This window comes from Engystomops pustulosus, chromosome 10 (genome assembly GCF_040894005.1).
Source record: "Engystomops pustulosus chromosome 10, aEngPut4.maternal, whole genome shotgun sequence".
Lineage (NCBI taxonomy): Eukaryota > Metazoa > Chordata > Amphibia > Anura > Leptodactylidae > Engystomops > Engystomops pustulosus.
In genome coordinates this window covers 59773323-59798299 of record NC_092420.1, presented here as the reverse complement: position 1 = coordinate 59798299, position 24977 = coordinate 59773323, and the positions used below count along the sequence as shown (strand labels likewise).

General features: G+C 41.5%; 1 protein-coding gene across 1 annotated transcript in view; it reads right to left on the bottom strand.

Moving 5' to 3' along the window:
- LOC140103529 (regulator of G-protein signaling 5-like) overlaps positions 1-24977 on the bottom strand; it is an 88328-nt gene that overhangs the window by 50679 nt on the left and 12672 nt on the right. Inside the window, exons 2-3 of the mRNA XM_072126624.1 lie at positions 14859-14969; positions 8743-8804 (exon numbers count right to left, since the gene is read on the bottom strand). Coding sequence (XP_071982725.1) covers positions 8743-8804; positions 14859-14969 — 173 coding nt within the window. The remainder of the gene's footprint in view (positions 1-8742; positions 8805-14858; positions 14970-24977) is intronic.

Genomic DNA, 24977 nt, shown 5'->3' with positions numbered 1-24977 from the left:
ATTACACGGTGCGTGCTTTTCATTGCAGACTACATTTCAATCTGTTAATGTGGTGGTAAACAAAAGTATACTGGTGTGGTTCTCCCTATAGGGGGAATAATGTGAGATTTTATATAATGCAATGCTTTCCGTGTCCTCGAGGCTAAATGAATGATAATTGTAGAGAGCCTGAGCTGTTTTATAATTAATCAGAACAAAATATGACAATTTGCCGTGAAGGGTCGTGTAATCTATTCTGTGCCGCCCGCGGGCATGTGCTTAGATCACGCCTGTTTTTGTTTGAGCAATTAAGCTCAGTAAATATGACTCCTTTGTATGACAGCCAAAGGCAAATTAACAATAGATTGTGGGACGATGAAGGGAGATATTGGTGCATAACTACTGGCAGACATAACCCGCTCATTAAATTGTTGTCTGCAATACACCTAGGTCCAAGTGAAGTAAGGATATTGTATATTAACATTTAATACAATTTAAATGTTTTACTCATGTAAATGCTGAAAAATAATGCTATAATAACAAATTTATAGTTTTCAGCTACATTCAAATTGTACTTGCTACATACACTCAGCATATAAGGCAAGAAAACTCCTATAAAATACACATCCAACAACATCAAGGTGCTTCTTTCCATCCAGCTCCCTCCTGCTAAGTGCCATATACACTTACCGGAGGCCACTGGTGCCTAAAGGGGATGGATGCTACATATTGCATCCACCCCCGGCCTCCGCTGAGCGTTTACTTTAAAACTATAAGGACAGTGACATCACCGGGGGAAACACATTCAACATTCACTGGATTTTGTTTTCAGGACGGAGGGACAACAGGACAACGTATCCCACTGTATCTGCACACAGTGTTATTCACCCTTGTCTTCTTTTGTAAGAGTATGTTAGGAATCCACACAGCATATACCTACAATGGAGGGCTACATCAAGGTATGTAGCTAGCCTTAGTGAGATTTTGTAAAATAGAAGATGTAAAAATAAAGAAAGTATGATCAAATAATTTAAACATTGGTAGATGCATCAATTATTTTTTGAAAAAAATTGAATCGGGTCTGAATTAGAAATGAGCGAGCACTAAAATGCTCGGGTACTCGTTATTCGAGACGAACTTTTCCCGATGCTCGAGTGCTCGTCTCGAATAACGAGCCCCATTGAAGTCAATGGGAGACTCGAGCATTTTTCAAGGGGACCAAGGATCTGCACAGGGAAGCTTGGCCAAGCACCTGGGAACCTCAGAAAAGGATGGAAACACCACGGAAATGGACAGGAAACAGCAGGGGCAGCATGCATGGATGCCTCTGAGGCTGCTTAATTGCACCATTATGCCAAAACTATGGGCAACAGCATGGCAATGACAGAGTGACCGAATGAGGCTAGATAGCATCTAAAACATCCAATAATTGACCCTGACACTATAGGGGACTACGCAGAGGCAGCGGCAGCAGCGGCAGGCTAGAGAGTGTCTTGGCAACATACCCCAAATGGACTCAGGCTTAAAACCAATGGGTGGCAGAGAGGAACCAAAGGAGGTGAGCAAGAAGCGCTCAAATAATATTGGTAAATGATAAAAGTTTGCCAGCATATTTTGTGGATTACACAGCAGGGTGGCGACAAAGTTAACAAGTTTGATGTGGAAGCCATGAAAACAACCCAAAATTCTGCCTGACACAGCTCGTTTGATAAGGGGACCATGTATGGAGGCAGTGAACTAGTAGTAGATTAAAGGTGCTGCAGTTAAAACTATGTTAGTTGGATCTTGGGATGGAGCTGGCGCTCCGCTGCCAGGCGAGCTTTCGCCAATCCAAGCCCCTGTCTCTAGGCTACTCCCCAAACAGCACTTCTAAGAACCTTTTGTATAAGATCAAGTGTAGTAGCGTTCTTATAAGTTTGGGTTCTGGCGGGTGAGGGGAATGTAAACAGATGCGCAAGAAGCGCTGAAATAATATTGGTAAATGATAAAAGTTTGCCAGTATATTTTGTGGATTACACAGCAGGGTGGCGACAAAGTTAACATGGAAGCCATGAAAACAATCCAAAATTCTGCCTGACACAGCTCGTTTAATAAGGGGACCATGTATGGAGGCAGCTATATGGACTACTTTTGGAGGCAGCTATGGCGATGACGTGTGGAGGTAGCAATGGAGACAACGTGTGAAGGCAGCTAAAAAGACGACGTGTGGAGGCTGCTATGGAGACAATTTAATTTGGATAGTGCCTGTATGTGGCAGTCCAAAAAAGTTTTCAAACCAGAGGAGCAGGTAGCTGGTCCTCCAGAAACATTACATAGTTTGAGTGCCTGTATGTGGCAGTCCAAAAAAGTTTTCAAACCAGAGGAGCAGGTAGCTGGTCCTCCAAAAAGATTAAATAAATTGAGTGCCTGTATGTGGCAGTCCAAAAAAGTTTTCAAACCAGAGGAGCAGGTAGCTGGTCCTCCAGAAAAATTACATAGATTGAGTGCCTGTATGTGGCACTCCCAAAAATTGTTTAAAACAGAGGACAGGGTAGTTGGCCCTCCAGAAAAATTAAATACATAGAGTACTATAGCCAGAGCCAGTTGGCCCTGGCAAAAAAATAGCCAGTTTCCTCTGCTTTAGTGTACAAAGAGGAGGAGAAGGAGGACAATGAGGAGGAGGAGTGCATACATTATTCAGGTTCAGCTTCTTTCACCTGGTGGAGAATGGAAATGCGGAGAAATCCAGGCTTTATTCATCTTGATAAGCGTCAGCCTGTCAGCGCTGTCAGTCGACAGGCGTGTACGCTTATCGGTGATGATGCCACCAGCTGCACTGAAAACCTGCTCGGACAACATGCTAGCGGCAGGGCAGGCAAGAACCTCCAAGGCGTACATCGCCAGTTCGTGCCACATGTCCAGCTTTGAAACCCAGTAGTTGTAGGGAGCTGTGTGATCATTTAGGACGATGGTATGGTCAGCTACGTACTCCCTCACCATCTTTCTGTAAAGATCAGCCCTACTCTGCCGAGACTGGGGACAGGTGACAGTGTCTTGCTGGGGTGACATAAAACTGGCAAAGGCCTTGTAAAGCGTACCCCTGCCAGTGCTGGACAAGCTGCCTGGTCGCCTACTCTCCCTCGCTACTTGTCCCGTAGAAGTACGCCCTCTGCCGCTAGCGCTGTCAGAAGGGAAATACTGTTTCAGCTTGTGGACCAGGGCCTGCTGGTATTCATGCATTCTCACACTCCTTTCCTCTCCAGGGATGAGAGTGGAAAGATTTTGCTTGTACCGTGGGTCCAGGAGAGTGAATACCCAGTAATCGGTGCTGGAATAAATTCTTTGAATGCGAGGGTCACGGGATAGGCAGCTTAGCATGAAATCTGCCATATGCGCCAGAGTCCCAACGCGCAAGAATTCACTCCCCTCACTGGCCTGACTGTCCATTTCCTCCTCCTCCAACTCCTCCAACTCCTCTTCTTCTGCCCATACACGCTGAACAGTGAAGGACTGAACAATGGTCCCCTCTTCTGTCTCGCCAACATTCTCCTCCTCTTCCTCCTCATCCTCCTCCACCTCCTCCGATATGCGCTGAGAAACAGACCTAAGGGTGCTTTGGCTATCAACAAGGGAATCTTCTTCCCCCGTCTCTTGTGACGAGCGCAAAGCTTCCGACTTCATGCTGACCAGAGAGTTTTTCAACAGGCCAAGCAGCGGGATGGTGAGGCAGATGATGGCGGCATCACCACTGACCATCTGTGTTGACTCCTCAAAGTTACTCAGCACCTGACAGATATCAGACATCCACGTCCACTCCTCATTGTAGACTTGAGGAAGCTGACTGACCTGACTACCAGTTCTGGTGGAAGTTGACATCTGGCAGTCTACAATCGCTCTGCACTGCTGGTAAACTCTGGATAACTTGTTTAATGTTGAATTCTACCTCGTGGGCACTTTGCACAACAGTCGGTGAGCGGGCAGTTGGAGGCGGCGCTGCGCTGCCCTGAGAGTGGCAGCATCTGTGCTGGACTTCCTGAAATGCGCACAGATGCGGCGAACCTTCGTGAGCAAATCAGACAGAATGGGGTATGTCTTGAGGAAACGCTGAACTATGAGATTTAACACATGGGCCAGGCATGGCACATGTGTCAGTCTGCCGGGTTGCAGAGCTGCCACCAGGTTACGGCCGTTGTCACACACAACCATGCCTGGCTTCAGGTTCAGCGGTGCCAGCCACAGATCAGTCTGCGCCGTGATGCCCTGTAATAACTCTTGGGCGGCGTGCCTTTTATCGCCTAGGCTCAGCAGTTTGAGCACCGCCTGCTGTCGCTTAGCGATGGCACTGCTGCTGTGCCTAGAGCTACCGACTGATGGCGCCATGCCCATGGATGGTAATTCAGAGGAGGAGGTGGAGGAGGGGTGGGAGGAGGAGGAGGCATAGTAGGCCTTTGAGACCTGGACCGAGGTAGGCCCCGCAATCCTCGGCGTCGGCAGTATATGAGCAGCCCCAGGGTCAGACTCGGTTCCAGCCTCCACCAAGTTAACCCAATGTGCCGTCAGCGATATATAGTGGCCCTGCCCGGCAGCACTCGTCCACGTGTCCGTGGTCAGGTGGACCTTGTCAGAAACGGCGTTGGTCAGGGCACGGAGGATGTTCTCTGACACGTGCTTGTGCAGGGCTGGGACGGCACATCGGGAAAAGCAGTGGCGGCTGGGGACGGAATACCGAGGGGCGGCCGCCGCCATGAGGTTTCGAAAGGCCTCGGTCTCTACCAGCCTATAGGGCAGCATCTCCAGGCTAAGCAACTTGGAGATGTGGACGTTGAGGGCTTGGGCGTGTGGGTGGGTTGCGCTATACCTCCTTTTGCGCTCCAGCGTCTGGGGTATGGAGAGCTGAACGCTGGTGGATGCTGTGGAGGATCGTGGAGGCGAAGATGGGGTTTTCGCACGGGAGGTGTTTGGGCCGGGTCCTGGGCAGGGGGCTGACTAGCAGATGACACAGGGGAAGGAGCAGTGGTGTGCCCGGCCGGAGGTGAACGGGCTTGGTGCCATTGAGTGGGGTGTTTAGCATTCATATGCCTGCGCATACTGGTGGTAGTTAAGCTAGTAGTGGTGGAACAACTGCTGATCCTGGTTTGGCAAAGGTTGCACACCACAGTCCGTCGGTCATCCGGTGTTTCTTTAAAGAACCTTCAGACTTCTGAAAATCTAGCCCTCGCCACGGGAGCTTGACTACGGGCAACATTTGGCGCTGATGCACCAGCTCTGGCCCTGCCTCTCCGTCTGGCCGCACCACTGCCTCTTCCAACCTGTTTTGCTATAGGACTCGCCTCCGTCTCAGAAGCACTGTGTTCACCCGGCCTATCAACCCAGCTTGGGTCTGTCACCTCATCATCCTCCGATCCCTCAGTCTGCTCCCCCCTCGGACTTCCTGCCCTGACAACAACTTCACCACTGTCTGACAACTGTGTCTCCTCATCGTCCGACACCTCTTTACACACTTCTTCCACTACGTGAATAATGTCATCATCACCCACAGACTGCGACTGGTGGAAAACCTGGGCATCGGAAAATTGCTCAGCAGCAGCAGGACAAGTGGTTTGTGACTGTGGGAAGGGTCCAGAAAACAGTTCCTCAGAGTATGCCGCTTCAAATGCCAAATTTTGCTAGGAGGGGGCAGACTGGGGGGAAGGAGGCTGAGGTGGAGGAGCTGGAGGAGTGCCGATTACGTTGACATGGGTGGACTGCGTGGAAGACTGACTGGTGGACAAATGGCTAGAAGCATTGTCCGCAATCCACGACATCACCTCTTCGCACTGTTCTGGCCTCAACAGTGCTCTACCACGAGTCCCAGTAACTTGAGACATGATGAACCTAGGGAGTGTGCCTCTGCGGCGTTCCCCTGCTCCCCCATCAGCAGGTGGTGTCTCACCCCGCCCACCACCACGGCCTCTGACCCCTGCAGTAGTTGGACGCCCACGTCCACGCCCTCGTCCTCTACCCCTAGCCCTCGGGTTAAACATTTTCCAAATTAAAGTGTAAACTTGAAAAAAAAAAATTTTTGTGTTTATTTTTTTTTATTTTTTTATTTTTTTTAACAAAACGATGCTATCCTATTGCTATAGCTAGTTTCTAACCTACACTGACAGCACACAACTGGATTTTGTGCTTTGCAAGATGAGTTTGAGCTATAAAATGAAATAAAGGTAAAAAAAAAAAATAAATCAGCAGACTCTGCCTAATTCTACTCGAACCCCTAATAAATTGTCCCACTTCGGTGTTTGAGGTGGATATGCGTGTCACTAAGAGCTAAACACAACGGTCGCAGGTCTCCCAGCAAATTCCTCAAAGTATGGTACTAGCTGCACAACTAATGCCAGCAAGCCCAGCCACAAGCAAACAAAAAAAAGGAAAATATAACGCTATTGTAGGCCTAAGTAAGCCGTTGGGGTTCTCCTATGGCTATTTTGTAGCCTACAATGAAAGCACACTGCTTTGAAAAATGAGTTTGAGCTATAACATGAAATAAAGGTAAAAAAAATAAATAAATCAGCAGACTCTGCCTAATTCTAATCAAACCCCTAATAAATTGTCCCACTTCGGTGTTTGAGGTGGATATGCGTGTCACTAAGAGCTAAACACAACGGTCGCAGGTCTCCCAGCAAATTCCTCACAGTATGGTACTAGCTGCACTACTAGTGCCAGCAAGCCCAGCCACAAGCAAACAAAAAAAAGGAAAATATAACGCCATTGTAGGCCTAAGTAAGCCGTTGGGGTTCTCCTAAGGCTATTTTGTAGCTTACAATGAAAGCACACTGTTTTGCAAGATGAGTTTGAGTTTAAAATGAAATAAAGATAAAAAAAAATATTAAATCAGCAGACTCTGCCTAATTCTACTCAAACCCCTAATAAATTGTCCCACTTCGGTGTTTGAGGTGGATATGTGTGTCACTAAGAGCTAAACACAACGGTCGCAGGTCTCCCAGCAAATTCCTCACAATATGGTACTAGCTGCACTACTAGTGCCAGCAAGCCCAGCCACAAGCAAATTAAAAAAAAGGAAAATATAACGCCATTGTAGGCCTAAGTAAGCCGTTGGGGTTCTCCTAAGGCTATTTTGTAGCTTACAATGAAAGCACACTGTTTTGCAAGATGAGTTTGAGTTTAAAATGAAATAAAGATAAAAAAAAATATTAAATCAGCAGACTCTGCCTAATTCTACTCAAACCCCTAATAAATTGTCCCACTTCGGTGTTTGAGGTGGATATGTGTGTCACTAAGAGCTAAACACAACGGTCGCAGGTCTCCCAGCAAATTCCTCACAATATGGTACTAGCTGCACTACTAGTGCCAGCAAGCCCAGCCACAAGCAAATTAAAAAAAAAAAAAGTATAACGTTATTGTAGCCCTAAGAAGGGCTGTTGGGTTCTTGTAGAATCACTCCTGCCTAACACTATTCTAATAGAACACCCTAACGCTTTCCCTGACCAGCAGCAGCTCTCTCCCTAGCGGCATCCAGACACAGAATTATCCGAGCAGCGCAGGCAGGGGCTAGTCTATTCCAGGGTCAACTGATCTGGCCAGCCAACCACTGCTATCGACGTGTAAGGGTACCACGTCATGCTGGGTGGAGTGCAGAGTCTCTTGGCTTGTGATTGGCTCTGTTTCTGGCCGCCAAAAAGCAAAACGGCGGGAGATGCCATTTTCTCAAGCAGGCGAAGTATTCGTCCGAGCAACGAGCAGTTTCGAGTACGCTAATGCTCGAACGAGCATCAAGCTCGGACGAGTATGTTCGCTCATCTCTAGTCTGAATCAAATCAGTCCAAGGTGATGTTGTTCCAATTGTCAAGGATATTGGTACCCTTCTTGTCATCTTATTAATTTTTTTTAAACAAGGGTCCTATCTCATTTTTTCTATGTTTACAAATATTTTTAAAGGGTTAGCATTAGGGTTAATCCTAACCTAAATTGAAATCTAAAAGCTAGGTTCTTTGAATGTTTGAAGGCAGTTATGCCACCATTTTGAAAAAACAGAACAAAAATCAGAAAAATCAGATTCGATTATTCTGGAAAATTGTCAGCTTCCCAAATAAAAAAGAATCACATTGAGATCTAACTGAGCTATCCTTATCGTCCTGATGTGTCCCATCAAGAAGCATCTTGGATCATCAGCCACATCTTCCAAAATGGGCAAGCTCAGCCAATATGCTTCTATTGTGTATGGCCATGCTGGGTGATATTTCTAGCCAAGGTGGATGCACTGTATAAAAATAAAAAATCACCAACCCCTAGTTAGTATGAGCTATTTCCCATCAAAGCATCTGTTTTTATATTTGAAAAGATATATGTCCCCAACTCTGAAAAAAAGAAATTAGAACCCCCAATATGGTCCATCAGCTAATGCAGATATTTGTTTGCACATCGGTGTGAAACAGTGAAAGGACTGGAGTGAAGCAGATTTTCAGGGATTTAGTCATCTCTATTAATTCGTAATGAAACATATGTGTAGTGTTTACTATACGCTAAAACTATGTATAACAAATCATATCAGTATTTTGGAGGGGCCCCTATTAAACCTTTCCAGGAATCCAAACCGGGACAGGGTCATCTGAGAATAGAGGACAGGAAGGTCTGGATTTTCCAGCTAGAGAAATATTCTACTTGTGGGAAATGACATGAAGCTATATGGGGTCAATGGCATGGATCATAGTGATGCTAAGCCTTCGCTGACGGGATACAGGCAGGAAGTTGAGAGAATCGGAGAAGAGGGAGATGGATACTCACAGCTGTTCTGAAGAAGCTTCTCCAGAGAATCTTTCCACTGCACAGCCTCTTCTACTGATGGCCTAGTAAAGGAAACACACAAGATAAAATATAACAGCTCAGGCTCCAGGTATGACATATAAAATATCAGGCTCCGGCTATGACATATAAAATATCAGGCTCCAGCTTTGACATAAACACGGTGACATAATTCACATATTTCATAAAAATGCATCATGAACAATTCACTATAAATCCCTAATAGATTGATAAATATTTTTTTTCTGAAAAGTATACAGGAAATCTGTGATTAATTATGGTAATTAATGTTAAGAAATGTTGCAAATTCAGCTATAGAAGAATTCAAGGATACGCAAGTCCACATATATTGTGGAGTAAATATTTTTCCTCAATGGGTTTTCAATAATGAAGTTTTCTTAGTTCCTTTATTGATGCTTCTACATGTGCAATTCTTATTTGTGCAATAACACTCATTTAATTCAATTCTTCTAATAAAAATAGAACCTCTATGAGTGTTTCTTACCAATTTGGATAAAACAGATAACCGATATACACTTAACCAACAGAACACTTTCTGACAGAATCCCCTGCTAAGAGAAATCTACAGTATCTACAAAAGCAAAACCAAGTCCAATTTCTAAAACTTATCTTTTTCATTTATCTTCTAATAATGTTTACTTTTGTGGAATTAGTAAGAGTTATTCTTAGTATATACTTTATGGTGGTTTTGTACTTCAAGTTTGCTAGAATTTGATTTTGGGGAAGATAGAAGTATGAAAAGAACTAAATTACTCCAGTGTGCAGTGGGGACCAAAAAGTGGTGTAAAAATCATAGGTTGGATACATCAACTGGAGTGGATTTGAAATGAAATGGGGGACTTTTTCAAAAGTTGTCATTCATTATTTTAAGTTTGCGTAGTATAACACTAGCTGACACATTAGCTACGTTGGGCTTAAATGGGACTATGTCAATGTGGAGTAGATAGTAAAAAGTAGCAAAGACATGGACAATCCCATGCCACAAACCTGGTGCAGATACTAAGATGAGTGTCCCCCATATAAGGAGTGTTCAATGCAAGTCCCATTGATCATGAACTCGTACAGGACTTGTGCCTGAAAACACTAGTGTGAAAGAGCCCTTAAAGGGGTTTCCAGTCTTCTACTTTTAGGGAAAATGGTGGATATTTCTCATAAATAACACAAACCTTGTCTTTTACTATTTTTATACTTTTTCAATTCTTTAATCTGAAAAGCTCAGGCAGAATAGGGAATGCTGGAGATAATGTGTTCCCCAGACACTAATACAATACTCTTATTAAAAGTACATCTTAAATGTGACATTTTGTTCATCATTGTCCTTGCACAGGAACCATTACCCGTAACAGTAATTGACATATTCGCCTCAGGTCTCAGCCCTCAGCAGGAAGAAAGCACAAAATTAGATGTTCTGTGGGATATTTCACAGCCGTCCAATAATTGCTTCACAATTAGATTAAAGAGGTGCCACAGCTACAATATTCAATAAAGCTGTGTCATTTAGGGAGGTGTTCAGAGCAATGAGGGGTGTACAGCCATTACTTATACAGGGATCCAGCCGTGTGCCTGCAGGAAGAGGCTTATATCACTGATAAAGAAGTCATCAGCACGTGTACCGGCATATGGGAGAGATTCTGAACGGGAGTAATGGGCATATGATGAAATCTAACAGCAGTACTGGGGCAGATGTATCAATAATAGCATAAAGTAAAAAAAAACCTAATGATAAGTGCCCAAATATCTCAACACTTTATCGCCTACACTATTAGGATTTTAAGATTTCTGCCCAAATATCTCAACACTTTATCGCCTACACTATTAGGATTTTAAGATTTCTTCGAAATCATAGAAAAATTGATTGTCGAAATGTAAAGATACAGTATCGGTTTTAGTAAAAGCTTGTTTTATACAATATAATTTTTATGTTGTGCTGTTTGTAATTCCTACTAGAAATTGGTAATAATGTCCCTACACAATCTGAGGCCTCATGCACATGAACATGTGCAGTCTGCGGGCTGCAAAACAAGTTCCCCTATTTGTCAATTAAAAAATCGATTGCCCGTGCCAAAAAGACAGGCAGGAAAGGGACCGGCTCTATAATTTGCAGCTAGTCGACCCATCCATGGCACGTTGCATTTATATGCTGTGGCCAAGGGCACATAGAAAGTAATGGGACCTCAAAAACATGGCTCACAAAAGGCCCCATTACAATTCTTGTGCATGAGACCCAAAAATGTCCACTCAGTAGTGACCATAGCGGGACAAACCTCTGTGAAAAGATGAATGGTAACAACTAGGTATCAATTTATTCGTAATTCTCTTAGTGCACCTTATAACATAGAAATGAGCTTTAAGAGTTATTAAGAAAAAATACAATCATCTACTAAAACAGACTTTTCAGGATTGCGGTGGAAAATCTTTTTTTAAAAGAATTTTCTTTGAACTTGAATGGGAACATTTTTTTCTACCTATTTTTATGAAACCTTCCACTGGATAAACATTGGAGAACCTGTAGATGATATTTCTGATTCCTTATGGAGCTGTTATTTAGTTTTTAAGTGGTGTTTAAGCACAATTTACTAGGAGAGAATTATTATATAAAATATAATCATAAAACCAGTCTTAGCAATTTTTTTTTTAAATGTGGAAAAAAAGGCTCTATGGTGATGTTAACGAGGGAGCTACAATCAAAGGCAAATCCAACCTTCGACCTCCGAAAAGACAGGGATTCCAGATTTTTTTTATACGGTAAGTATGTTCCAACAGTACTTTTCAGTGCTTCAAATAAAACCATAAACAAGCTACAACTGTCACCTTCTTTATCCCTTGAACATCTCATTGATCCTTGTTCACACCATCTCCAAAAGAAACGCTGCAGTCAAATCAATCAAGATCAAATTTCCTCAATGTGTTCTTCTCTCACAAAAGGTTATACTGAGGGAGACAGATCTCAATAATGCAAACATTCGGGAGAAGTGTAATAGTAAAGTATTTATTACACTCACAAAACGAGTGTTAAAAAGCACTTCAGACATCTCGGATTTTGCCGTAAGGCTTCTTCCAGGGCATGCCATACTTTTATATTAAAAACATGCACACATATAAAAACATCCATTGTCCATTATACTGTATGTCTATATATCTTAAGTTTCACATAAGGTTTAAATAACCACTTTTCCAAGTTTTCCTTTTTCATAAAACGTGTGTTTTATCTTCTTAACCAATCATAGAGTGTGAAATGATAATATTATAAAGTCCTGCTAAATTTTCCAATTATCCCTGGGTATTTAATATTGACCAATCATATCCTAGTGAATTGACCAATCCATGTCAGTCATTCATTCATAGAAGAGAAGGGAAAATTTCTAACCAATCCGGGTAAGCACCTCATGTCTATGGGATTTCCTTACTACATGGTTCCACCTATCAAATTCCTTAACAGTGACACACCTCCCTCTGGTGGCCAATCTTAGGCAGGCCTACTCTCTATCGGGCTTCCTATTATGTTTCCTAACCAATCACAAATACTAAATCAGCACACCTCCCCTTAATGTCCAATCCCCAGAGTGTCTCATCTCTATGGGGATTCTTATTCAAAATATCATCCAATATGATGCAGTTTCAGATACACACCTCTAGAGAACTGGCCAATCCAAAGATAGCCTCATCTCAATGGGAATTGTAACTGTACCTACCATCCAATGTAAACCTATCATTACACACACCCCTCCCAACACGACTGTAGGATTAATTGTGCATTATATCATATTTCTTTCCAGCCAAAGGTGGAGAGAAGACAGTGTGACTGACATCTTGCTGCATCTAAGAGCTTGGGGGGAGTGGGGGGAGTGTCACAGGCGTCATGTGGCTTGCTGGTTGCCCAAATCAGTCAGCTGCTGGGGGAAGGCAGCGTCCAGACACTCCATTTTACAGGTTTTCTGTATATTCTACTGTGCTTTTGCTTCTACCTTTGACTATTGTATTGCCTTATGACTTTGTACCTTTGCTGCCATCCAGATTTGGTTTGCCTTACCTCTCTATCATCTGTCTGTTTCTCTTCTTTATTTTACTTACTGTTCTGTGCGGAAACCTAGGGAAGGAATTGTTGCCTAGTTGTCACCCGCGATTTAGCGCAGGCATGGCAAGAGGGCAGGGACAGAGGTTAAGGGAAACACAGGGCGCAAATAAGGACATAGTCCTTATCTTTTTAAAGCAAATGAAAAATTAAATCAGGGGTTTCCTATTAATTAGTTCATATCAATGTTCCCTATATCTTCCAAGCAGTTTCTCCCTTATATTCCAAGGGAGTTAACCACTGAACGTGTTCTATCCCTAACCCTACATGTTTTTTTTTGTCAAATCAGCTGAAATAACTTTTTTATAGGAAAATTTATATGAAAAATAAGGATTGGTGAACATATGCAAAACATCAGAAAGGGCTTCATAACACACAGGGTTTCAGCCCATTTTGTGAAGATACATAATAGGGATCCATGGCAAAAACATGTAGGTTTAGGGACAGAACAAGTTCAGTGGTTTACTCCCTTGGAATATAAGGGAGAAACGATTTAGAAGATTTAGGGAACATTGATATAAACTTATAAATAGAAAACCCCATAGAGAAATTCCTTTTTCTCCTATTGGCGTGTTGGGAGGGGTGTGTGTAATGATAGGTTTCCTTTAGATGGTAGGAAGAGTTAGAATTTCCATAGAGAAGAGGCTGTCTTTGGATTGGCCAGTTCTCTAGAGGTGTGTATCTGAAACTGCATCAGGTTGGATGATATTTTGACTAATAATCCCCATCGAGGTAGGGTGCTCAAAGGGTTGGACAGTAAGGGGAGGTGTGCCCTATTTAGTATTTGTGATGGGTTAGGAAACACAATGGGAAACCCCATAGAGAGAAGGTATGCCTAGGATTAGCCACCAGAGGGAGGTGTGTCACTGTTTAGGAATTTGATAGATAGAACCATGTAGTAAGTAAATCCCATAGAGATGAGGCGCTTACCCGGGTAGACATTTGCCCGCCTCTGCTTTGAATGAATGGCTGATATGGAATGGCCAATTCACAAGGATATGGCTGGTCAGTATTAAATACCCAGGGATAGGTGGAGAATTTAGCGGGACTTTAGAATACTATCATTTGGGGCACTATGATTGGTTAATCTGTTTAAGAAGACAAAACCTGCGTTTTATGAAAAAGGAAAACTTGGGAAAGTGGTTATTTAAACCTTATGTAAAAGTTAAAATATGTAGACATACAGTATTATGGACAACGGATGTTTTTATGTATGGGTATGTTTTTAATTTAAAAGTATGACTATGAATAGCCAGATATATGCCCCAGAAGAAGCCTTACGGCAAACCCAGGGTCAGGCAGTGAAGTCTTCTGGCTTTTTGTGATTTTATATGAAGAGCTTTTTAACACTCGTTTTGTGAATATAATAAATACTTTACTATTACACTTCTCCCGACTGTGTTGCACCATTGAGATCGGTCCTTTTGTGAGAGAAGAACACATTGAGGAAATTTGATCCGAAGTATAGCAGCGTTTCTTTTGGAGATGGTGTGAACAAGGATCAACAAGATGTTCAAAGGATAAAGAAGGCGACAGTTGTAGCCTGTCTATTGTTTTATTTGAAAAACTGAAATGTACTGTTGGAACATACTTACCGTATAAAAAAAATCCGGAACCCCTGTCTTTTCGGAGGTCGAAGCTTGATCTTCATATATTTATTTTTAGTAACTTATTACCATATTTACTCTGGTACTCTTGAAATATCATTGGTTGCAGACAGTTTTTGTTTTAGACAGTTTATGAACACATAAAATTTGTTGTTTTGTGCTTCAGAATTGCAAACATAATTTTTTTTAACCAATCCCTGCGTACCCAGTGTACATCTTAGATGATACACTAAATTATGAACATTAGAAAATGTAAATGTATGTAATAATGTACTAAATTATTTCAAGAGATCATGAGTGGTGAAGCATGAAGACGATAAAGCTACCTCATACAGTAATCATGAAGAACAATGAGTTCTCTATACACTGAAGTACGTTGGCTGGTTATAGATACCTACTTGGGTGCTTTTATTGGTTTCTCAGGCTTTTCAGGGTACGGGATGATAAGGTCGATGGCTGTTTCTGGCTTTTGGAGAAGAGTTCCAAGTTTGGTCTTGATTTCCTTGGCCCTTGGAAGAAGAAAAGCAATAGTTGAAGTCACATCAACACATAATTTGGACCATGTTTACCAACGATTTCTAATAGTTAAACAGCAAAGGTTTAAATATAGATGATAGAGTAACATGGATTATAGTCTCGACTGTGTGATGTTCCTATATCATGATATTTGGACCAGTACTCCCTATTGTTAAGGTTCTAACCATCATTAAAAGGAATTTGTCACCACAATTTAGTTTGGGTAGGTATTTTGAGGTGACAGATTCTCTTTAAGGAGACCATGGTGTGTTTTTTGGTCTTTGTGATACATGGAATATGATCTCTATCCCTTATTCACAGGGTATGTAAGTTCTATAAATGCAGACCATAAAGTTATATCCTGAAAGGTTTACCGATACCCTAAACAGATTAGAAATTTATTGGTTATCATTTGTAATCTCTAACCAATCCCTTTAAGAGTGTTATATCTGAATGCATATAGAAACTATTTTATCTACAGCAATACCAAGGGAGTATTTACATCTGGTCATAATGGTGAACTTCCCTAATGATCACATCCAGAAATCTTTCTTAGTGCTGCCCAGCTTAAAACCCGACTGTCTCTGTGAAGTCAACAATTGCATTCCAGAGTATTGTCTGTCTAATGTTTCTTAAATGGCCTCTGTTACTTTCCTTGAATCAATTCCCTCTCGTTCTAATTTTTCGTCTTCCGCCAAATTTTTATAAGACTAGACATAAAATAGTTTCCATAAGTGTTCTAGATCACAGACTTCGAATTCCTCAAATTTCTGAAAAATTGTCCAGTTCCGCAAAATCTAGTATAATATTTTGCTAACATCAACAACACCTGGAAACTGATTAGATCCCTTACGCATATGGATTATAAAAACAATCTAAAACACTAAACTTTGATCTATTGACTAATCTATTGTAAAACAAATTCAACCCCAGTTTGTGGTTGGAAAAAGAGATAGTTTTTACCACATTTCACCTACAGACATATAGGCAGGCATTTATAATTTTTGGTTCTCGTTTGTTTTTTGGGTGGCAAATATTTGGCGCACTGCCAGGAATAATTCCGATCTGTGGCGAAGAACAAATTAAGCATCAGCCACTATACTAATGAAGCAGATGTACATCTAAACTTCCTAAACTAGATGGGCAAGACGCAAAAAGCAGCATTGAGAGGGAGGTAGACCGAACGCTGCACCACGGGAGTGAACTCAGCATGTCAGTTCACTCCCGCGGTGCAGCGTTCGGGCCGTGCGTTCCCGGCAGCATGTGTTGCGAGTGTAATGCGAGTTCATCGCATCACACCCGCAAGTGTGGAACGGGCCTAAGTGTCCCTGGTTTATCATGATGGATTTTGATGATAGATGTCCTTAACCATTGAGGAGTTAACGATGCTACAAGACTAAACATTAGTCAGCTCAATGATTTTGCCATAAACAATTAGTAAAAAATCATGGCTAGTTCACATAAAATGGGTCATTATTATGTCTTGGACCTGGTACAATGGCCATATAATAAGATAAATGTTTACCATGTAGCTTCCTACTCCAGAATCTTGTGTGTATAAAACAGGTCCTTTTACTACCAAGGGAAACCCAGAAGGGCAAACATTCCACTTCATGCAGAAAAACAGGAAGCATTACCCAACCAGCTTATGTATCCAAGGCTATTGAATTGAATTTTTGTCCCTACAGTACCTGGCGTCTCATTAGATTTCCTAGGAAAGCAGCACAGAAGGTGAAGTGAAGTGTTTTGTAGATAGCTTAGAAAATGACGTCAATAAGAAGCAAAAGGATAAGTGCCATAAACATGTCTGTACCAGGTGTAAATATCCATATTTGTTCTGGACATTTATCCATTTGTCTGCTTGATGCAATTTGTTCTGTTACAATGCACCCCTTATATGTCCTGCTTAAAAAGAAGCAAGTGTTTAATTTTCCAGTAGCTCCCCCAGAGGAGAAGTACAAAATTACACTGTGCTTGTCAATGTGCTGTTTGTTCAGTATAATATCATGTCAGTGATGTGATGTGAGTGATGCTCTTCATAGATGAGTTTTCTAAGCCAGGTTTCAGTGGTAAGACTCTATGATAGACCATTCTGACCCAAGAAAACCTCTAGTGGGTCACATAAACGTGCCAAATCAACAAGTTAACAAATCCGAAAAGGCCAAGAAAAGTGAGAAACAACAGAAAGAAAGTTTCCATAATTGGAGCTACAGCTATTCATCTAGATGAACAGCTGCTATTTTCAGAAATGCTGTTTATTTATTCAGAGGCGACCGCATCGAAGAAAGAATTTTGCTCCGATGAAGACACAAAGCTGAAGTTTTTTCCCTTTAAACAATTTATCTTTAAAAGATTAAACACTTCCAGAGCTTTTCTGTGGAAGAGAAGTAAGAGGTCGTGATAGATGATGTCCACAGAACATGACTCACTCAAGGTAGATGACATGAGAAGTTGTCTATTCATGATATCAACTTGGCATCTGTCACGTAAAATATTGGATGAACTTTCGACTTTGGAGTTCTCTTGTGCCAACTTTGTTAGTGTTCTGTTGTACTTGGTGATAATACTTTTTGATACATCTGGATTTGGTTGATCATTCACTATATGATGGACGCTAAATACCAATAGGTACCAATTGCAATAGGCAAAGTTCCTACACACTGCTCAGCCGATCAATGTGCCTGGATCTATGAGTAAGTGCCTGATTTTGATGGTATATTTCCTATACAGCCTGAGCAAATCCATAGACCATAGGGTAGTGGAGCCCTTTCCAACTACACTGGTATGTGCATGATATGTATAATTATATATGTCTGAAATATATAATATATGTGGTTTGTGTGTGTTTAATTATGTATATGTCCAACGGTGTCTGACACATTTGCTGCAAACATCTACATACATTTGTATTTACCACTTCTTCAGGGAGGCCAATACAACCTTCTTTTTCAAGGCTCCTTTACTTACCCTGCTTGCAAGTGCTCCAAGAAGACTTTAAAGGGGTTGTCCAGGTTACACAAGTAAATTGTTTGTATGAAAAGTTATACAATATTACTATACACTTTATGCATCAATTCTTTGTTCAGTGTTTACTTCTTGTGGATCTCACATAGAGTAATCAGAGGTGTGTTATAACAAGCCGTGAACCTGTGTGACATCACATGACCATGGGATAAGGAGGAAAGTATTGGCACTCATTGACAGGGATTAGAGACAAACATCCTTATTAGATGCACTGCCGCACTGATCTAATAAAGATGTTCGTCTCTAATCCCTGTGGTTAGTGTCACTACTTTCCTCCATATCGCTTGATATTTAGACTAGTCAAAACTAATTTATTAAATTATACATTGTGCACGGACTGAAGGGAGGAGCATGGTTCTAGAAATACAATGAAAATCAGTCATGCTCCTCCCTGGAGTGTTACTTTAAGTGTCAAGAACATCATCAAGAGCACCCTTATGAAAAGCACTGGTTTGGGCCATGTGTAAAGATAAATCATCACATAACTAGATATTAAATAAAAATCACTTGGCTCAATACAAGCTGCATGTGCAAATGGGCCATTAGTGAAAAGTCTTTGAATTGAAGCCAAATACGTGCAATCTTTAAGGCAAGGATAGAATGGTGAGGACACAATGGACGGGCACGATTGTTATGAGAATGGCTTCCTTCATGTCTCTGCCACCCTGTCTGTACATTGCAAGAGAGGAAATGTTCTGATCAAAAGCCTCACCGGCTTTCCTTTCACCAACTGCTCTCAGGGGAAACAAGAGCAGGAAGGCCAACCTCATACCGCTGGTGGGACAGCTAATGGACATACAGTACATAGCCTGTGATGTAATATGTCCTTACATAAGGGTTCTTTCTTTTTGACAACAGGAAAACTACTAAAGGCTTGACCTTTTTATAAATATAACTAAGGACAACTTATACTCCCTTAAAGGACATCTACCATCAGTTTAGTCATGGTAAATGTGTCCTCACTAGAAGTTCCTCAGGACTTTAATTATAACTCTATATGCCTTAGCGCAATGGGGGTGGGCATAAATTAAAATACGTGGCTCCTTGAGGTACTCGAATGACGTAGCCTGAGCCCCCCAGGGTAATTTGCATAACTTTTATAACTCTATATTTCCGCAATCACAGTGTATAGAGTTATAATAAAAGAAATCCTGAGGAACATCGTTCATTGAGAACTTCTTATTAGGACACATGCTTCTAGATCAGCCAATAATAGAGAATGCAGACTTCAGACTGTGCTGCTTGTGCTTTGCTGGTTGTGATTGATAATGCAGCTAAGCCCCATTAACTTGAATTGGACTGCCCTACAAGTAAGCTAAGTGGTTGATGGATGGGACATGACTTTTTTCCACCAATCCAATATCTCCTATACTAAAAAATAGTAATACCCCTTTAATACCAACTACTTAAGCAATCCAACCCTCACTGATCAGCTTGTTATCACCTATCCTATTAAATAGTTGGTACAACCCCATAAACTTAGTATCCAGAAATGGAAACAAATCTAAGACTTGACTATTTAGGATGATGCCCTACACTTATATAGTGTAGTATTGCTTCCTTAAAAAAAGCACTAGGCAAAATAAATTAATATACAAATAAGATTATTCAATTAATTTTTCAGATCAAATTTGTGACTTTTGCACTTGCCTAGTTGGTAGTTGCAAGATTTTTTTAGTGTTGCGTCTGATATATCTTCAAATTCCCGATGTGAACGTTTTTAACAGTGGTTAAAGAGTCACAAATAAACTCCAGTCCCGATCAGGCATAGGAAAAACCTGAGAAGAGGTTGCAGAAGAGAATGCGATGTCGGTCAATTTAGGAGGAAGCCCCTCCCCCCCCCCCATATTGCTTTGTGCAACTGAAATAAAAATGTGTACAAACAATTCATCAGATATTGCAACACGACCATCCGTCCATGCTGAACATCTGTGGATGGCATTGCTTTATGATGTTCAGACTTTAGTCTGTGTTCTTTCTCGCCAACCCCTGATGACAGCATTTACTCACTTGCAATGTGCGGGAAGTGTGCGCAAAGGCTTCACCCCGCTGATAATCGCCGCAAATTAATACCATATGGGATAAATATTTTAGATACTAATATTACTTCAGTTCAGCTAGACGGGAAAAAATGTTCACATATGCGAGAATAGCGAGAGCCACGTAAAGACTCAAAAGCATATCAGCAAAAAAGTTACAGGAAAACTTATAGAACAAAGGAGGAACAAATTGTACAAAAGCTAAATTCTACATAAATCAAAGGATTCTGAAATATCATTAAGGGCAAAAATAATATATCAGACAATACTACTGTCTAATCTTTTGATACCCTATCCACTGGGTTTCCACTGCAACACCAAGGATGCAACTTAAGGGGATGCATAGAGTGTAGTAACATATTCATAATTCATATTCTCATGTTCTATAACATGCTGCATGCAGATAGGACACTATGTAAAATCTACTCAGCTCCTCCTGCTCCATAATGTACTGTCTGCAAATAGGACACCATGTACAATCTACTCAGCTCCTCCTGCTCTATAACGTACTGTCTGCAGATAGGACATTCTGTGTAGAATTTACATAGTGTCCTATCTGCAGGCAGCATCTTATAGAGCAGGAGGAGCTTAGTAGATTGTACATGGGGACCTGTCTGCGGACAGTACTGCAGATAGGACACCATGTACAATCTGCTCATCTCATTCTGCTCTATAACATGATGTCTGCAGATAGGGTCCTATGTACAATCTGCTCAGCTCCTCTTGCTCTATAAAATGTTCTCTGCAGATCAAGCCCTATGTATAGTTTGTTCAGCTCCTTCTGCTCTATAACGTGATCTCTGCAGATAGAGCACTATATACAATTTGATCAGCTCCTTCTGCTCTATAACGTGCTTCCTATATGTTCTATGTGACAGGTCCTTTGTAAATTGCCACTATCCTTATTATGTGAATGATTATCAACATTTAAGGTGTGATATTATTAAGTAATATGCTCCATGAAGGAGCGTTAAGACTTCCCATCCAGTCTTTGCCAGGACAGGCCATTATCTGCAATAAGTGAGGCTAAGAGGACACTTTACAGTACGGAGACTCGTTGTGCCAACTGGTTCTGCAAAATACTGGGCCAAAACCAGCCTCACATCAACCTGAAGCTGCCCTGATGCTTTCTTGCTGTATGATTCTTAACTAAACATTTACACAGGCGACACGACAGCTCCCATCCATGAGCAAACAGACTTTAACATATGGCAGAAAAAATCATTGGAGTGAAATTTAATGGAAGCAGATGAGTTCTGAGTATAGTTGTCTCAGCAGAAATGTGGACGACACCATAGGTCATTCAATAAATAGAAAATATATTAAATATCTGCACTGAGCAGCCATTCTGCTGACCTGAAATAACCTTTATTCCCACCAAACAATCCTACTTAGCATCAGCAAATTTCTCCTGCATTCTTCAGATGACTCATGAACGCTATGTGTGCGCTTGGTACAAAGGAATCCGCTCTTTTGGCTCCTAGCTTTCCTTTGAAGAGGGTCTCCATTGTTATCGGAATTAGTCTCCAAAGGCTTCATATGTAAAAAGCATAACCTTTCTAATGAACTTATGCCATTAATAATTCTTCATTATCACGTAAAAGAATCAACCGTATTACCAAGTCTGGAGATAAACCTAATGACAAAACATCATACATGTATGGCTGGTGGTTCTGTATTGTATGATGTGGGATTAAAGCTCCTGCAATCTATTGTAACAGCATTACACTGAATTCACATAAACGTATACCACCCGGCAACGGCGCGGTGGGCATACGTCCAGCGCGCTGGGGAGGAGTAGGGGGTGACCCCTCCCCTCTCCATAGAGATGCATGGCGTACATGTACTATTGTATCCCCGTGTATGGAACAATCGCACCGTATTGCTCTGTGCACCCATTGCTGTCTATGGAGGACATATGTACAACATACAGTAGTGTGAATGCAGCCTAAGGGTACATTCACACAGCCATATTCCAGCCTGGCCGCAGCGCATACCGCTGTGCGCTGGAAAGAGAAAAGCACCGCACACACAGGGAAAGATAGAGCATGCTCTATTTTTTTCCTGTGTAGGGCGCGGAATGGTGCTGCACATGTGCGGCACCGTACTGCTGCCGGGCCGCCATTGACGTCTATCGTAAAATAAACTGTGGTTTTATTGTAAGGGTTGTGGTTTACTTGGTTAAAAAATAGGAGGGTAAGTTAAGGTTAGCTAAGAAAACTAATGGAAAGTTAGTCCAGACTAGACAGTGATAAAGGGGTTCCCAATCTCTTGTATTATATAATATATCCAGAAGATGTAATAAATGCAGAATAGATGTGAGCAGGGATCAATTAATCACTTCCAGTAGACAGGCCAGATATTGGGCCACATTTATTAATAGTGAGGCAAACTGCACAACGTGCCTCACTAACATCTAGAGTGTATGAGATTATTGAAGACTGGCGCATGGTGTTCAATAATCCGGTGCATCCTGCTTGAGTTCTTTTTTGGTGCCCTCAGCTTATCGGTTGCGCGTCACATTTTCCCCTGATTTTAGGTGCATAGTTTTTTGTCGCGGGGCCACAGTACAGCCACAACACTAAACTGGTGCAAACACTTCATAAATACATGTGCAAGCACTGTGCACACCATCTTGACAGAAATGTAGATATTTTTGCTAATTTATTAAACAAGAAAAACTGAAAGATCACATGGTCATAAGTATTCAGACCCTTTGCTCAGTATTGAGTAGAAGCAGCCAGTACTGCCATGAGTCTTCTTGGGAATGATGCAACAAGTTTTTCACACCTGGATTTGGGGATCCTCTGGCAGATCATCTCCAGTTCCCTCAGGTTGGATGGTGAACCTTGGTGGAAGCCATTTTTCAGTCTGTCCAGAGATGCTCCATTGGGTTTAGTCAGGGCTCTGGGCCAGTCAGGAATGGCCAAAGAGATGTTCTGAAGCCACTGCTTTGTTATTTTAGCTGTGTGCTTAGAGTCATTGGGGGAGATTTACTGACCCTGTCCTGTCGCGATCCAGCGGCGCGTTCTCTGTGGAGGATTCGGGTCTTCCGGTGATTCACTAAGGTAGTGCGCCCGATGTCCACCAGGTGTCTCTGCTGCGCTGAAGTCTGTCAGAGTTCACTGGAGTTCACCAAGCTATCGTGGGTGCAGGTAAGTGTGTGACAAGCGACACTTTCCACCCGAGGAAATTCAGGGAAAATTGGCGTAAAACGGTAAAATTCGGGTAACCCGACGGAAAAACGCGATTCAGGCCCTTAGTAAATGACCCCCACTCTTCTCATACGTAGAACATGGATTAAGAGACAGAAAGCTGATTTACATAAACTGCTTAAATAAGGGAGAAAGGCAGGGAAAAACGAAGGACACAACAACAGATTTCTTTGCTGAAGTATTTACACAGTTTACTATCATCATCTAAACTTTTAATTTGTGAAATTTTGTTAAATGTTTAAATATGCTTTAATCTACATTTGGTCTGTTCTGATAAATAGACTTTCACCAATCGGCAATAATTATTTATTGTAATAATAGTCCCTCAATATTGGAGTCCTGAAGACGCATGGTAAACTCTCACAGTCACGGGCAGTCTTCACAAATACACCCCCCCCCCCACACACACACACACACACTATTGGCGCCTTTTGTTGGTGTTTTAGCTACCATTTTTCAGATGACTTATAACTAACATATGATTCCAATTTTTGCTAAATACTAGTTTTCATGTTGATGCAGAGGCCTTTGGCAGGGGAATCCGTTAATGCTATAACTTAGTGAAAATATTCATTTTGATCATAAAATATTACATTTTCTTTGGATGTGGCAAATTCCCATCTGCCCAATATGAAATGGTGTGTTATTCCATGTGAAAATACATTCTGTAGGTGGCCACAGCAATATTTCCTATGTTATAGAGAATAAGATTACCAGTCTGTAATTATATACATTACATAATGTCTCCAGATCGGTCATGGTATATTACATGGAGGGAGACGTCTCACTAAAATACATGGAAACTCAGTACAAGGAGAAAATAAAGCCAGATCTTGGTCTGGAATGAACGACTGCCTACCTGAAAGACTCTTTAAATTTGCTCAGTTCCTGTTGTTTTAATTCAAGAAATGTAATCCTCCCTGTAATTTCTGTAATCTGCTTCCGACTCACATGGGTTCTGAGCTGTGTTTTGGCATTTATTAAATTCTGCAGGTTGTTTCTTCTACAGCTGAAAACTGCTAAAACTTTCATCTATGTTGAACTTTCTACTCAGAGTGATGGGTCATGGATCATTTATTTGGAAAGTGGTGTCCTGTTTGCTTTGTTCACATATACTAGTGTGTAGTCTTGGATTACAGGTAGATATGGTGATGGTTTGGGTTGCCATGTATGGATTGTTTTATTTTTTGCAGTTTTCAGCTGTATCTGGGGTTTCCATTAAAGTGTATAATTATGAATGAAATCTCCCTTAACTTTCAGAGGTTTTCTCCCTTAAACTTAGGGTAAATTTCCCTTAACTTAGAGGTTTTCCCCCCTTAAATTTAGGGTAATTTCCCCTTAACTTAACAGAGGTTTTCTCATTCTGTATATTTAAACATACGATTTCCCCTTAGACTACCACTGCTTTTCAATCAGCTATATTCCTCCTCCAACTAGATCACGGTAAGGACAAAAACCGACTTAATACAAATAGTAGACATGTACATCACATAACCAATGTCATGTTTTGGGAATTCCATATATGTAATATGTACACATATGTACACACCAAATGATATGTACATACCAAACGGACGAGTATCAGTTTCCTACATGTATAGACACTCTTCACCCCATGCATCAACATTAGAGTACAGTGATACACAACAAGTCATTGACATTTTTACCTCAAATTTCCTTTATATAGGCGTGTCTACATGCCTTCATATCTATTAGTTGTCTC